Here is a 15,458-nt window from a genome sequence, read left to right as displayed (position 1 = left end):
CCATGCCCATTTAACCACTTCGGGTTTCAGATCCTTTGGGGCAGCAGAAGAACCAGGGCCACCAACAGAAAACTTTGGGCTCAGAACAGGGAGGGAAACTATGGCCTGAGGAAGAGTGACAAGGTATGAGTCCAGGGAGGTGAGAAGGTATAGGCCCGGGAAGATGGGAGAAGGTATGGGCCCAGACAGAGGAAGGAGAGAAAAGATTGGCCTGGGGGTGGGGAGGGGCAGGGTGCGGAGGAGTGTGATGGTACCATGTGGTCCTTCCTGCAGTCTCAGAGGAGACTGCTAGAGGCCTTCCTGGGGTCCATAGACAGGCCTACATGCAAGTGCCCACAGATGTGTCTGTCTGACCCCCGTGGACAACCATGAGAGGAGTTAACCATGATTCCCCAAACAAGATTCTCAGTGTCACACAGAAGTGATGTAGTTGTTAATAAAAACATTTATTTTGCATTTTTACAGAACAACCTTAAGTCTATTGCGAATTGGAACATTCATCCATAATTGTTGCACAGCATTTGCTGGCGTGTTTGTCTGCACGGACGACAAAGTGGGGCAGGAAGAATCACTGAGGAATAGGGAGATTGTTGGTGGTGGAGGAGTGTATTAAATATTGTCCAAATTCATTAGGCATGTAGATGACAAATGACGCTGCACAAAAAGAAAGTTGCAAACAAAACAGAGGACTTGGGTAAGGATAGAAGAGAGTTCATTTCGCTTTGTTTTACGTCCGCGGGAGGTGGGACCTACAACCCATTGCTCTGCGGACAGGTCATATTCTGCAAAAACTTCATTAAGGATTTTCGTCCGAAAACAATCTGAACGGCTGCTTTGACTTATATAGAATTACCCCAAAGGTCCACAAGACAAGGGAGGGACAAGTCAAGGTAATGGAGGCAAAAGTAGTCTAAAGAACAGAAGTAAAACGGGGCTGAAAACGTGACCGTCGCAGTTACAGTGATTCTGCCTTTCAACACGCACAAGAAAAACACACATTGCTCTCACATTTTCGTGGTCTGACAGGTAACACGTGAGGCGAGGCAGGAAAGAGAAGGGATAACTTACATTAAAAAAAATAAAGCCGCAAGCTTTACTTAAGGAGGGACCAAAATCAGAAAAGACCAACAGCTGCAGGTATACACAGCAAACGGCCCTGATGGAAATTTCCTGGATCTCCTCCTTTATAAACAAGCTCAAGTGATAAGTTGATGGAAGAAAAACTATGCCACTGGGGGACAAAATCCTAGGAGAGCAGCCAGCAGGTAGTCTAACAGGGAAGAATGGCCAGGTGATGGCATCTACCATGACATGATTCCTTTCCCTCCTACCTTAATGAGTGTCAGAGAGGTCTGAAATATAATGCTTTGCAATGTGTCATACATGCCAAGGGCACCAGAGGGGATACATTGGTGATTTCATCCTATGAGTTGCCTTGCCATGTGCCCCTCTGGCATTTAATGGGGTTGAAACCTGCAGTTCATGAGATCAATACGAATATTTACTAAGCAGTGCTGTGCCAGAAGACATTTGCTGGCACCCACTGAAGTGAATGGGACATGAGGTGTTTTCCCGCATAACACCGCTTAGTAAATATTGGCCATAGTGTTTCAGAACGGAAAATTAGGCTTATGGTATTTGTGCCACTAAACTCTTAAGAGATGCCCATTCATCTGATAAAGAACTAGCCCACAACTCCCATCAACAGAAATAAGCAAATGTATCTTTTAGTGGGCATTTGTTTTTGAGTACTAGCCAGGCTGCTTCTGTATGGTTTTAATACAGTGCTAAATGAGCACGGGTACATTGTGTTATGAAGGAGCCCGGTAAAATCGATGTATTCTCCTAGACATTTATCAATAGGCAAAATGAAGAGGATTGTTAGGTGTGGAATGGTGTACGATCTAGAGAAGCTCAGTACCCCCTACCCTCCACAAGGTCGGATTTCTACCGGCAGCACAAGAAACCCTTTCATGATGGAGAACTGAATGCAGCTCTCCACCAGGGAAGGGGTAAACAGTAAGTTGAGATGTGTTTTCAGCATAAATAACCAGAAGTGTTGTCTTGTCAGCGCTCAGAAAATAGTGGGGTGCAAAGCAGTCTGTTGAAACGAAAGGTGTACTGTCTTTACAACAAGCCCTCCACATGGAGGGGTGACGCTCCTGCACTTCTCATTCCGATTAACCAGACTTGGGTCCGACCAGCTGCATCAGGCCATCTGTGCTCATGGATTTGGGCCTCTCGAGAGGGAAGCTGAGTGCCCGGCTCCAGATGAGCTGAGCCAGTACACCCAGGGCCCGTGACACCCCAAAAAGAACAGTGTAGTAATTCATCTCCTTCATGCCGTAATACTGCAGAGAGAAAGAGAGGAGGTTAAAGGAAGGATCAAGTAATTGCACGAATATAACAAATAAAATATGTAAGAGAATATTAGGAATATATTTAATAAGATTAAAAACACTGCTCTTTAACCCTTTCGCTTCCAGATGGGCCAACAACACATTAAAGGTTTGTGATAAAGAACACATTCAAAATAGTTGAATTGTACATGATTTGTTTAAAGGAAGATGTAAAAACCATTCAAACAATAAAGCTGAAAAGGGTTCGTTTCTCCTCTTTTTAAGGCATTGATAAATAATGCACTGTTCTTTGTAAATTATTTCTTAAATAACTAGCATCATTACACGTAATTTCAAACATCTTAACTAATGGGTCTTCAAAACCATAACCACAATTTTCCTGGATTAATAGGCAGTTAAACCGAGGAAATGAAGCAGGACTAAAGTTGCTGTTTTGCAGGTGTGTGTTTCACACAGGAATTGTAGAATGATGCAGGGCAAGTCTGATGTTAAATGGAAAAGCAGTGTGAATGCGGGAATCAGTAGTGGAATAGCATGACATTAAGATTTAATTGGCTTTTGGGGTATGTTTGTGAGCTGATTACTATCAATTGAGAGAGAAATTATAATCTAATTAACTATTTTGTAAGTCTGAGTTGATTAGACAAACCCCTCCCTTAAGTGTTAGTCAAATGCATGTGAATAGGGTACTTAAGTCACTGTAGCATGGCTGTTTAGCCATAAGGCTGTGTAACATCAAAAGCGTCACATCAGAAGTGTCTACAAGAGTTAATTTTGGAGTTGAAATTGTAAGTGAAGATTGGAGGAAGATCTGGACTCTGCATTACAACGTTGCCACTGTGAGACATTAACTTTTAACATCTGTGATTTATTTGTACACTTTGATCCTCCAGTACCTTGGAACTCTCTCCTCCTACATCTCACTACGCCCTCCCTATTTTTTTTCTGTTTACTGTTTCCTCACTCATTTGTGAGCATGTCTGTTCTCTACAACATCTCTACTCCCCACTGCACCATTATTTATACACCTCTCACCCCTCAATAAAAAACACCCACACAAATCCTCTATTCACACCCTCTATCTACTCCTTCCTGCTACTGGGGATCTCCGCTAAGCCTGAAGCCAGGCATACACACCTGATCTCACTCATGCCTCCCTGCCACCGCTTCCCCTGTAAATGGTGTTAACCTTTTCATTTAACACTGACCTTCCTTAAATTTTACCCCACAAATCAAGCATTCCAATAGCCTGCCCTCATGGCTAATGTCCCACACTCAGTCACTCCTACCACCCATTGTGACCAAGAACTGCCATCTACAGCACTTACTCCCTCACCTGCTGTCTCTGTAAGTTTCCCATTAAACCTCTTAGATTGTAAGCTCTTCGGGGCAGGGATTTCCTTTCCTATTGTCTGATTTTGCTGCACTTATTGTATAATTATAATTCCCTGTACTGTATTCTTTGTGAAGCGCCGAGCACACTTTTGGCGCTATATAAAGACATACAATACAATGACATTGCTGCAGGACAAAGTTACAGTTAAGTGTGCAGCTGTGTAACAGGATTCGTACAGGAGTACGAGTGGTGCAGACAAAGCAAGAGGAGATATGGGCAAGGTTGGAATCACAGTTGGGAGGAAGGTAACAGGATAGTTTAGCACCTGCCTGCTGTACAAAGGGAGCTCATGCTGTTAATCCCTTCCTACCTGTAGGAGGACTCCACTGTGAGCATCCACATTAGGCCAGGGGTTCTTGGCTTTGCCCTGTTCCAGCAACACATTGGGCACAATCTTGTAAAGCTGAGCCACCAGTTTGAACATAGGGTCGTTGGGAAGGTGCTTCATGGCAAACTCTCTCTGGCACATGTAGCGGGGGTCAGTCTTCCGTAGCACGGCGTGACCGTACCCAGGTACCACCTTGTAGAAAAATGGCAGATTAGATACTGGCGATAGTCACATTTCTGGCTCTAGAGATAACTTACATTTAAATTAGTATTTTCAGTTTTGCTACAATGGTGCTGTGGACTGCTTCCATTTTTGTGGCTCTAGACTAGAGGTTAAAGTATAGGTTGTCCATACCCTGCCAGAGTTCAGTGTGTTCCAGATATAATCTCGAAGCTGCTCATCTGACACCTCCCCACCTAGATCCTTCTGCAGGCTTGTCAGCCACCCAAGGACTTCCTGTAAACAACAGAAGATGGCAATGAGAAACATAAGGGTTTCAGAAATAATAGTTCAACTGACGCTGGTTGGTGTAGGAGACACATACTTGGTTGGCCAGTCCATGCAGAGGACCTGCTAGTCCATTCATTGCAGCAGAGAAGGAGAGGTAAGGATCGGAGAGGGCGCTGCCCACCAAATGGCTGGTGTGAGCGCTAACATTGCCACCTTCGTGGTCACTGTAAGAAAAGATCAGGAAAAGTCAGGGCTTACATCTTGTACTGCAGCAGCTCACACACTAAATAGCAGGGAAGAATTCCAGTACACACACACACACACACACACACAACGTGGGCAGTGCCAAAGCCTTGATTACGCAAGCAGAGACATAACTTACCTATGGATGGTGAGATAAAGCCTCATGAGTTCAATGAACTGTGGCTCTGTATAACCTAGCATGTTGGTGAAGTTATGGGACCAGTCCAGGTTTGAGTCGATGGCTCCGATGCTGCTTGCCTCACGGTACAGATTGCGGTAGATCTTGGCGGCAATGCAGGGCAGCTTGGCAATGAGATCCATAGAGTCCTCATATATCAACTACAGATAGTAGGGAAATGCAGAGTGTCAGTTTATATGTATAAGTGTGTGTGTGTGTATATCTTAATATATCAATTTGAAGTTTGTATGGTTGTTGGTAGATGTGGTGAATCTGATTGGTCCTCAGCCTCGGGCCAATCAGATTGGTGGCTCTATGACTTCACCCAACTGCCACTCTTCTCCTCACCCGCAGCTCACCTTCCCCCTCGGCCTCACCCAACTGAGACACACACACACGGCCAGCAGCAGCATCCCCATCCACCCCATCACGTGCGTCGCCCTGCACTGGCTCCCGGACGGAGGGGAAGCGCGGCGCTCCTGCCCCAGCCGCCAACTCCAGGCTCCCCCCGCTCGCTCCCAAAGAGGAACGGAGGGGAAGCGCGGCGTGGCCCTCTTAAACCAGCCGCCAACTCCACGCTCCTCCCCCCTCACTCCCAAAGAGGAACAGAGGGGAAGTGCGGCCCTCCTGCCCCCCCGCCAACTTCCCAAGCCCACCTCCTGCCCCAGCCAGATGCCACAGAGATATCAGGGCCAGGAGAGGAACCGTCTGCCGCCAGGAACCACCACCCACCCGGTCAAGGTAAGTCTCCCACCCACCCAGTCAGTCACCCAGTCAGTAACACACCCACCCAGTCAAGGTCACCCACCCAGTCAGTCAAAGTCACCGACACAGTCACGGTCCCACCCACCCAGTCACCGACCCACCCACTCAGTCACCCACCCACTCAGTCACCCACCCACACACACACACTGACTGACTGACACACTTCCCCCCTCAGTCAGCTCAGCTGACAAATACACAGGGGGAATCACAGCTGGCAACAGAGGGGGGGGGGGGGAGAAATCGATGTGAACTGGGGGGGGACCAGAGCTCTGAACAGGGGGGGGGGGGGGTAACGGAGCTGTGAAAGGAAGGGGGGGGGGGCATATTGATGTGAACGGGGGAGAAAGAGAGGGGGGAGACAGTGGAAGAGAGACAGGGGGAGCCAGAACATTAAATCCTGGGCAGCGCCGGGTATATCAGCTAGTATGTATATAAAACTTTAGGATACGAATCATACATCAAGGGCCATATTCACCAAGCAATGTTCTTTCAATAAGGCACTTTCCGGTGCTGGAAGACACATTGCACCGATACAAGTCAATGGGCTTTAAGATGTCTTCTTTCAGTGCCAAAGTATCTTGGCTGAGGATTCAGAGATAAAAGATCCTCGAGGTGTGCTCGGTTTAACTAGAAGCAGGACCTCTGAGCCTCACTCATTCCTTACTGGGCAACAGGTTTACGAGATAGACAGGAGGTGGATACGTGACGAGTTAACATGCTTAGTTCAAGGTGTCCTCTGATATTGCTATCTACACTTCCACTTATTGGTAGGAAAAAATGTAAATGTCCAACTGACTGCACACTGAATATTTGGTTACTATCAACTAACTCCCCAATTAGAGATTAACCCAAATCTTTTCCTCCTTTTATTTTCTTTATGTTGCAGTAACACAAATAGTACAACTCGCTGTCCTGAAATCTTGCAATAAAATCCAGGTCAGAAGGACTAGGAGTTGGGAACATGATGCAAAACAGATTTCCCCCCCCCCACTACAAAGACGGACATTACCCCCTCCCTATCACATGGCCATATTTGTGGTACAATTTAAAAACAGAGCTGTTCTCAGAAGTTCCAACACTGTCATTTTCTAAAATGGTTTCAGCCTCAAAGAGGCCGATACTTGGTGCGTAAAACTTTGCTGCCAAGTGCATATATGAAATGCTTTGCATTTCTTCTGTGCGTGTAAAAACAAGCATGTGGGAAGAATTCTCACGGTGAAAGACCAAGAGCGGGCTGAAATTGAGCAGTCACATGACTTGCTTTGGCAGGTTCACATTTACAAACGGATGCCTTTTCTAAGCTTTCTACTTCTGCAGTACAATTATCTCCTTTGGTGCTAGAGCAGCATGCAACACATTGCAGGCCTTTCCAGCACTGCACGTGTTAATTAGATGGAAACCAAAGTGCTCACTATACAGCTATGCGAGAGACCTGTCACACAGCCAAGGACATAGATGAGTGGGAAGCGGGCGGCCGTGGAAAATCCTGGCCCTTCCCCCACAAACTACAGTTAGTATAAGCCGATGCAAGGGCATCTGCGCATGACCTTGAGACATAGACCTCTAAATAGAGGAGCCGCAGCAGCACGGGAGCAAGCCGTGGGTTAACAACCCCCCAGCAAGTATCCCTCAGTAAAACTAGGTGATGAAAAGGTCTATAAAGACCAATTTCGCCCCATGTTACAATTATAAAGCAACAGTGCGTAGCAAGCAAAAATATTACTTTACAAAAAACATTTCTCTAAGTTAGAAAAACGACAGTATTTCATAAACCAAGTAGAAGATTTTTTAAAAATAAAAAAGGTTAAGTAATATATGTTTGCTTGATTTAACCAGCAAGAAGAACAAACAAACTAATCTAATTTGATAGAAAAGCGGCCATTGTTGCTATATGCATAAGGTGATGCAGGTCTCTGCAGTGCAAGTGTTAAAAACGAGTCATTTGAAACCATGCAGGCAGCTTTCTTCCTCAGTATTGGATAAGACATTGGGCCATATTTACGATATCTACACCTTCTGGAACTGGAATATACAGTGCAGCCTAATTTAAGTCAATGGCAGCAAGGTGTCTTCCTATATCGAAGGCTGCATAATAGATACGAGCCAAAATACATTGCCTCTCATTAAAGACACCTCTGGTCCTTAATCTAGTAATACTGGAGCTCAGATCTAGACCATTTCTCCTTCAGGCATGGCTCTTACCTCCCAGTACTTGGCTCGGTTAATTCCTTCGGCGTAGGCTCGAGCGAAGCTGCTCTCGCTGTTTAGTGCAGTGATGGCAGCACTGAATTGGGACATGGGGTGCAGGTTGGTAGGGAAGTTGTCCAACATGGTCACCACATGGGAGGGAAGAGCAGCTCTCTTGGCCCATTCCTTAGAAACCCAGTTGACCTGGAAGGAAAGAGGAGGAGTTACAGGCAATTTACAGAGGAAACGAGACAAGTGATAAAAGTGCAATTCTTACTTACACATGGCTCGTTTTACCTATTTCATTTTCTTATCAGCGAGTTAGTTGTAAACAATAAAAATAGTGTTTCAGAGATTGCGATAACACACACATGAAGGTCGTGCTACAATGTACAAACAAACCTGAAGACAGAACACTGGCACTCGGGAACAACATTTAATTACAGTATGATGAAAGGGAAAAGTAAATAATAATTTAAATACCATATGTATACTATATAAAGTAGGATTGCTTCCAGGCCATGCAGAGCAAAGTCAGATATACAATGCTGTAGTTCATGGTAAAACAGAGATGGGCATTCAAAACGTTTCCTGTAAAGGGAAAAGTGCTCACATGTCTAGGTGAACCTCAATGACGGGTGCTATTTGTGAGTGTCAGAGGCCCTCCATTTTTTAACAGGATTTTTACCTGCTCCGGAGTGGGCACCTCTCCTGTCACCAACAGCCAGAAGAGTCCCTCGGGCAGTGGCTCATCACCTCCAGGAGCCTTGGGCAGCAGCTTCTGGCACTCGGGGATGCTGTAGCCACGGAAGCGGATGCCCTGGAAACAAATACAGCAAGACATGACTTATGGGAATAGGAAATAGGACTGGCAGTTTGCATATAGAGGGAGTCACAAGTTCATCCTTACCTCATCAGGATCAAGGACAGATGTCTCATAAACCAATCCTTTCATCCCTCTCATTCCACCGTATACCTGAAGAGGAGGCAGGGGAAGAAGGTGGTGTTTAATGAATTGGGCTCTGCACAAGTAGGTCAAGTAAACAAAACTATATTTTCACATATACCTTGCCTCACCAGTATAAACTGTACTGTCAGACAGACATATCTTGATAAAGAACATAGAACTGTAAAGGTGAGTTTTACTGAAAATGTGTGTCAGTCTTCTGCTTAAATGGTTATGTATAGGGAGTATCTCTGCCTGGTATTGTTTCCAACAGTAATTTTTTCAACCTTCATTGCACTTTCCATGTACTTTCTAGAGTTATTTTTTGCTTTTTGGCACCCATTATTGCTAAAAATGAAATGATAAAGTGAATAGGATTGGTGATCACTATCAGAGGACCTGGTACCACATCCATGCGCTTTAAATTCATTACAAAAAAATCATTACATTCATTAGAATATAAACTCATTAATATCAGAATTGGGGAAACTTAAGATATACATTTATTCAACTAAGAGTATGGCCGAATATGTTCTTTTGATTATCTGTTCATATCTCCCTTGTCTCACAAATATCCAATGACATGTTGATGCCACCCTACTAACATCACTGGTCCTGTGGGGAAGCAGTGACATGAAACATACAAAGTATAGAGAGTTTATGTAATTCAAAAGAAGGTTGTTTTTTTTATTTTATTTTTTTATTGTGTGCATTTACGAGCTGGGGTCCATAGCCTGCAACAAGTCATTTTCTAAATTTTCATTCAGGGATAATGATACTAATTATTACCAATGCAGTGCTTTGTAATGCCTTTCCTTCCTTTTTAATTTCCTCTCAATATAAAGCAGTGGTTCCCCAACTCCACTCCTCAAGATCCCCCCTCCCCTCCAACAGGTCAGGTTTTAAGAAATCCCTGATTCAGCACAGGTGGCTCAAACAGGGGCTCAGTCGTTTTGACCGAACCATCTCCATGCTGAAGCAGGATAATAGGATATCCTTTAAACCGGAGCTATTTGGGGCTCCTGAGGACTGGATTTGGGACCCACTGAAATAAAGAACAGACCCGGCTCTTTTAGCTTGCACCCCACATTGGAATAAGGAATTCGGAGGTGGGATTGATTTATAAAATGTACCTGTAACTATGCCAATTTGAAAATACTTTGCACAATGCTTTCTAGATTACACAACAAGAGTCTTTATTTGATCATGAATTATAAAAAGAACTCAAAACAAAGATTGGCATCATTGTCCTAAAAAAAAGACCCCGCAAACTACCAAATATTATCCAAAACCTTCCTTTCGGTACAACGAACTAAAAAGATGATCATAATTTTAAATGGAAAATATTTCTATATAATAACTGTATTAAAGAGGCATTTCCCTTTAAAAAAGAAAATGATTTCCCCCTCAGGAGGGAAACAGCACCTCGAGAAAAATACCCCAAAAAAGGTGCTGCCGGTATCTACTGCAGGTTTAAAGGTCCTGCTTTGCAGCTTCCGATTGGCCCGCGTGACGCTGGACCTTTAAATTCACCTTATTGCATTCCCATCCGGAGATACTACCAGCAGTCTGTACAGAGAGGTATTGATCATATTACCTACCAGTTTTCCAACAACTACAAACAGATTCGATTTTTGCCCAGGGATTTAGTACGCCTGTTTTGAAATACTCGGTCTACACTGCATATAGTAGTGTGGAAGAGTACAATAAACGTTACAGTTTGGTTTAATACGATAGATATCAAAGCTATTTATTGAGCCATGATAGATTTGCCTTCTAGCACTTGAATTAATACAGTTTTGTTACTCACCATGTCAACTGTGATCTGTCCAATGACGGTCTTGCCATGTTGCTGCTTAAAGTTCTTGATTCTTGTTTGTTCTTTGGGGATGAGGTCTGACAGGACATCTTTTAGGTTCTAGAAAGGGCGTGAGGGGGAACAAATAAAGGCACAACATTTGGCAAGTCTCCAAAGTGGAAGTTATCCATCAGTGGAGATAATCAGTCTACCTCCAACTCATAAGAAAACAAAGAACTGTGACTTACTGTGGAAGAGCTTGCTTGCCGAGCAGCAATCAGAACACAAGGAGAGTTCTGTTTGGAGAAGAAAGAAGGGATTGTACCCATTATTCAGATGTTTGGCCAACAGCAAATACAAACACCACTGCTCCCTGCCAATGAGTTTACAAAATGAGCAAGCTAGCCCATAGACGGAATATTCTTAATATATACATATACAAATGAGAAACCTTCCCGAGTGTACTAGCAAGAATAGAGAGTTTTTCCCCCTTGAGAGACAAACTTGAGGCAATAAAATAAAAACATGACTCCCTCCTCAATACGGTTTCATTGAAACATTAAATCCAAAATAAGAACAAATATGATTACATATAAATCACATATCAGCATCCCTAAAGGCTCATTGGTAGATGAATTAGAGGCTTGTTAGGTAGGCGCTCACGGAGGAGAGAGAGGGAGCTATATATAGATATTTCTAGATTCATATATATCTATCTGTATAGAGATATCCATCTATATAGACAGATATCTATATACATACATACACAGGGCTCGACAAATGCACTCGCCCCCTCGCCTGGGACGATGCATTTAACCTGCTGCGGGGTGCTGTGACGACTCCCGGCATCTCTCTGTCCAACTTCAGTCTCTCCCCCTGCATCTGCCGTGAAAATGGCTGCGCGGCGTCAAATGATGCAGCATTGCCATGGCCATTTTCACGGGAGATGCAGGGGGAGACACTGAAGTTGGACAGAGTTGCAGGAGAATGCCGGGAGACTGCGCAGCAGCCCGCCGCCGATAACACTTGACAGCGGGTAAAGTGAGGGGGTTACAGACAATTTTTTCTGGGGGCAGAGGGGGAGAGGGGAACCCGAGTGGCTTTTCCCCTAATTTGTCGAGCCTTGTACATACCTATATAGATCTCCCTCTATAGATACAGTATACCTATCGAGACGGATATATACACACACACACAAATCACGTGGGTGCTTGTTCATCTGGAATTACCAAGAATGCCAAATCATTGTTATAGACTAGAAAATCGTGTGGTTTCGTACAATTTAGAAATGTAAAGCTTACCAGGCATTGTTTTAAAAAGGGGTTTCACCTAAAAAGTCAGCTAATTATTAATTACTCTGTACTTTCAACCTAAAGCTTACTACATATTACCTTTAAAAAGATACCTTATCGCAGAATTAGGTCCAGAGGTCTAAGAAAAATCTGCCACAGTAATATAAATAGATGCAGAATACCTGATATAGACACGAAGATTAGAAATAGCTTCCCACTTGTTGAAAATAAAGTATATAACGTGCAATTCTTTACATATTCTCATGTATTAAAGACTACGAAAACTAAGCAAAATGTGTATATGTCAGGCTTATTTATGTAACGATCGCACATGCTAATAACAGTCATATGAGCATAATAACCAAATAATTCCATTCACAAATGAAATTAACGATCATGATAGTTTAGAAGCGTTTTCAGAAGAAAATTATGTGGCGTTTGATACACTATTTTGCTTTTAGAAGGTCCTGCAGATAATGGGTTAAACAAAGCGAATTCCCATAATCAAGGTCATTAAACCAATGTTGGAGAATGGATAAGTGTGTGTAATATGGGTTAACTCTGAATGAAATGTGCACTAAAACAAAAAAAGGGTGTGGGTGCATGCACAATTTTTTTGCAGGAACCCAGAAAATTGTAATTATATTCAGCACCATTTTACAACAGTCCGTATCACTGCAACTTGACATGGTGCATGCCTTTCATAGCCTCTTACAAAAGCTGTAATTCCATTGTCCAGTTTGCAACACAATTTACATTTTTTATCTTACCATGAAGTAATTAAAACAAAGATATATTTACACAGCAGCATCATTTCGTATTCAGCCCAGCCCTTGACCTTACTGGCGAGTTTACAAGCTCAATGCTGCTGAGAGAGGCGTATAATGACAATGGTGTGTGGTTACTTGGTCAAACAGAGTTGCTATGGGAGACATTGAAAGGTAGACAACCCATAAAAGCAACGTGTGATATAATCATACTCTGCAGGTTCCTGAAATACCGGCACCACATTCCAGCACTGAGCTGTCAGATGAGCACTGCACCAGTTCTATCTGCACCAGCCAGCTGCAGAACAGGTGGGTACCACAGAAGGCCGTGTATATCCAGGAGGAGGTCTGCGCCAACACGGAACACGTCCCCATTAGCAAAGCGAGAGAGCTCCTGCATTTTCCTACCAAATCTCGCTGGAGAGTTTTCAAACGAGTAGTACAGGAGTTGAATTAAATTCCAGAGAAAATACTGGCTGCTCTTAACTTCTTCACTGCCAGGACCTGCGACACATTTGCGTTCATTCCTACACATTGCAGGAGTTAAGCGTCATAAAACCTACTACATTTCATTCGCATTGGGCTGAAATTCCCTAAAATTTGTAGGACACAGACTGCAATCTAACCTGTGGCTACATACTTACTGTATGTACTGTTGTATGTGACATTGTTCCCCCAAATAACAGATATCCCATCACAATGCAGAATATTACAATCTACAAAAAATTCAATGGCAGTGTTTGTGCAGAATATCACAATATATCCCATCATAACCCTTCAAAGGGTAGCAACGCCTGCTACATCTGTACTACCAGACAAAGACAGGGTGAGTAAAAATAATAATAACTTTATTTCATAAAGCACTTTTCTCCCACTGGGACTCAGATCGCTTCACAATTACAGTATAGTGCACGGTAGGCAACACATAGGGATTTTACAGACACGCGTGGCACGACCCCAGTGATAAATACAATAAATTATATATAAAATGAAAGCATTTTTAATTGCAATATGCAGCCAACCTATTTCAGATTAAACACCTTCCCAGCCAGAGGGGCACAAAACGCGATGCCTGCCCGGCAGTGAAGGAGCAAGAGTCACAAGACATTAGATTAACTAAAGGAAGTACAATGGGGATAATTGGGCTCCAAAACAGCACAGCCCTTTAAAAACTAAATTGAGTTTTAGTATCAAAGTAGTTTTTCTACAGAGAATCGTTTGATTCAACATCCGTTATTGTGCGATAACAGGTGCAATAACATCTGCACATATACTCTTCAATTAAACACCTACAGGATAGAACATGTACCTATTGCTATAGCAGCTGTTCAATACGCTGTGAAGCCTGCTTCCCCGTGCTGGATTACAGTTTAGCTCCATCCATTTGGTGAACTCTTCTCCAGCACTGGCAAAACATCCAGTTTATTGAATAAGGACATACATATGCTATCAAATGAAACCCGATACCAAGTGAGCATGAGAAAGCTTGGAAGGAGCTACTCCAGCACTTAGCAACGGCACTACATTGTGAACAAACTGAGCCAAGCGGAAAGGTTTCAACTAGCAACCTCCAATGGTTGTGAAAGGCACGTAAAGATTGTTGTTTCGTGCTTTAAGACAGCAGTGCACAAATTGGGGGGTGCAAAATTATTTGGGGGGGGGGGGAAGCGCGTGCGGCAAAACCTGGTGTGCGCGGGCCAGCAGACGCTGTGCGCGGACAGCCAAGAAGATGTGCGCGGGCGGGTGGCCAAGAAGATATGCGTGGGTGGCCGAACAAGCTCAAGCGCCGTGCTGGTTGCTTCTCTGTGCTCTCTGCTTGCTGCGGGGGCGGAGTCTTCACTGCACACAGACAAACCCTCCTCCTGTCTGTTTTCCTGCCCCAGTTTGCAGCAGCACACGGGGGACCGGAGCATGCTTAATACTCCCCCCCCCCCAGGTGAAAGTGTGTGACTTTTATGATTGTGTGTTGTGATTGAGTGTGTGTTGTGTCTGTGTCGTGATTCAGTTTGTGTTGTGATTATGTGTGCTAATGTTGCGGTGTGCAAACTGGGGGTTGAGGGGGCGCAAGATTTAGGGGGGGGCGCAGGCGGCGTGCGGCAAAACCTGGTGTGCGTGGGTCGGCAGACTCTGTGCACGGGAGGCGGCCAAGAAGCTGTGCGCGGACGGCTGAACAGAATAGTGCAGGTGGCAGCCACGTGATGGGAAGGGAGGTAGCAAAGAGGTGAATAAATGCCCCCTCCCCCCCTCCCTCAAGGATTGCCTTAGTGCACGTAACGTATGTTCTCCCAAGCTTGGTGCTTGGGGAGACAAACAAAATTGACTTTGAAGCGCGCTCAGCAGCAGTCAATACACACACACACACACACACACACACACAAAAAGCCCAGATCCATGCCCCCCGTTCGTGCTTGCAAAATTATGCAGGACACCCTGTGCTCATGCTTGGAGAGTTGGGGATGTCACCGCTCTCAGCGGCAGCGTGGACGCAGCCTAATTTTGCAAGTGTGAGCTGTTGAAATATGCAAGTATTTAGACATATTTGTATTTACATTGTATACCGTTTAATAAAGGTTTTTTTTTTTCTCCATGTGATTGATTACATCAGGCAGGGGGGGCCCAGAGAAATTTCATGGATGAAAAGTGGGGCTCGGTATAAGAAGTTTGCTCACCCCTGCTTTAAGATATATCTGATAACTTTTCAAATAGAGACCTTCAACCTTAAAAGCACAACGATATACTCTGTATAAC

General features: G+C 44.1%; 1 protein-coding gene across 1 annotated transcript in view; it reads right to left on the bottom strand.

Annotated features, from left to right (window-relative positions):
* Positions 1 to 422: 422 nt before the first annotated feature.
* The window catches only part of CS (citrate synthase), a 28,857-nt gene continuing 13,821 nt past the window's right edge, over positions 423 to 15,458 (bottom strand). The window contains exons 2-11 of the mRNA XM_075591297.1: positions 10,900 to 10,947; positions 10,664 to 10,771; positions 8,818 to 8,883; positions 8,596 to 8,727; positions 7,923 to 8,111; positions 4,917 to 5,116; positions 4,629 to 4,758; positions 4,439 to 4,540; positions 4,067 to 4,276; positions 423 to 2,351 (exon numbers count right to left, since the gene is read on the bottom strand). Of these exons, the coding sequence (XP_075447412.1) occupies positions 2,181 to 2,351; positions 4,067 to 4,276; positions 4,439 to 4,540; positions 4,629 to 4,758; positions 4,917 to 5,116; positions 7,923 to 8,111; positions 8,596 to 8,727; positions 8,818 to 8,883; positions 10,664 to 10,771; positions 10,900 to 10,947 (1,356 nt within the window). The 3' untranslated portion in view covers positions 423 to 2,180. The remainder of the gene's footprint in view (positions 2,352 to 4,066; positions 4,277 to 4,438; positions 4,541 to 4,628; positions 4,759 to 4,916; positions 5,117 to 7,922; positions 8,112 to 8,595; positions 8,728 to 8,817; positions 8,884 to 10,663; positions 10,772 to 10,899; positions 10,948 to 15,458) is intronic.

This window comes from Ascaphus truei, chromosome 3 (assembly GCF_040206685.1).
Source record: "Ascaphus truei isolate aAscTru1 chromosome 3, aAscTru1.hap1, whole genome shotgun sequence".
NCBI lineage: Eukaryota > Metazoa > Chordata > Amphibia > Anura > Ascaphidae > Ascaphus > Ascaphus truei.
The sequence above is the reverse complement of the archived record's forward strand: the minus strand, read 5'-3'. Positions and strand labels throughout refer to the sequence as shown.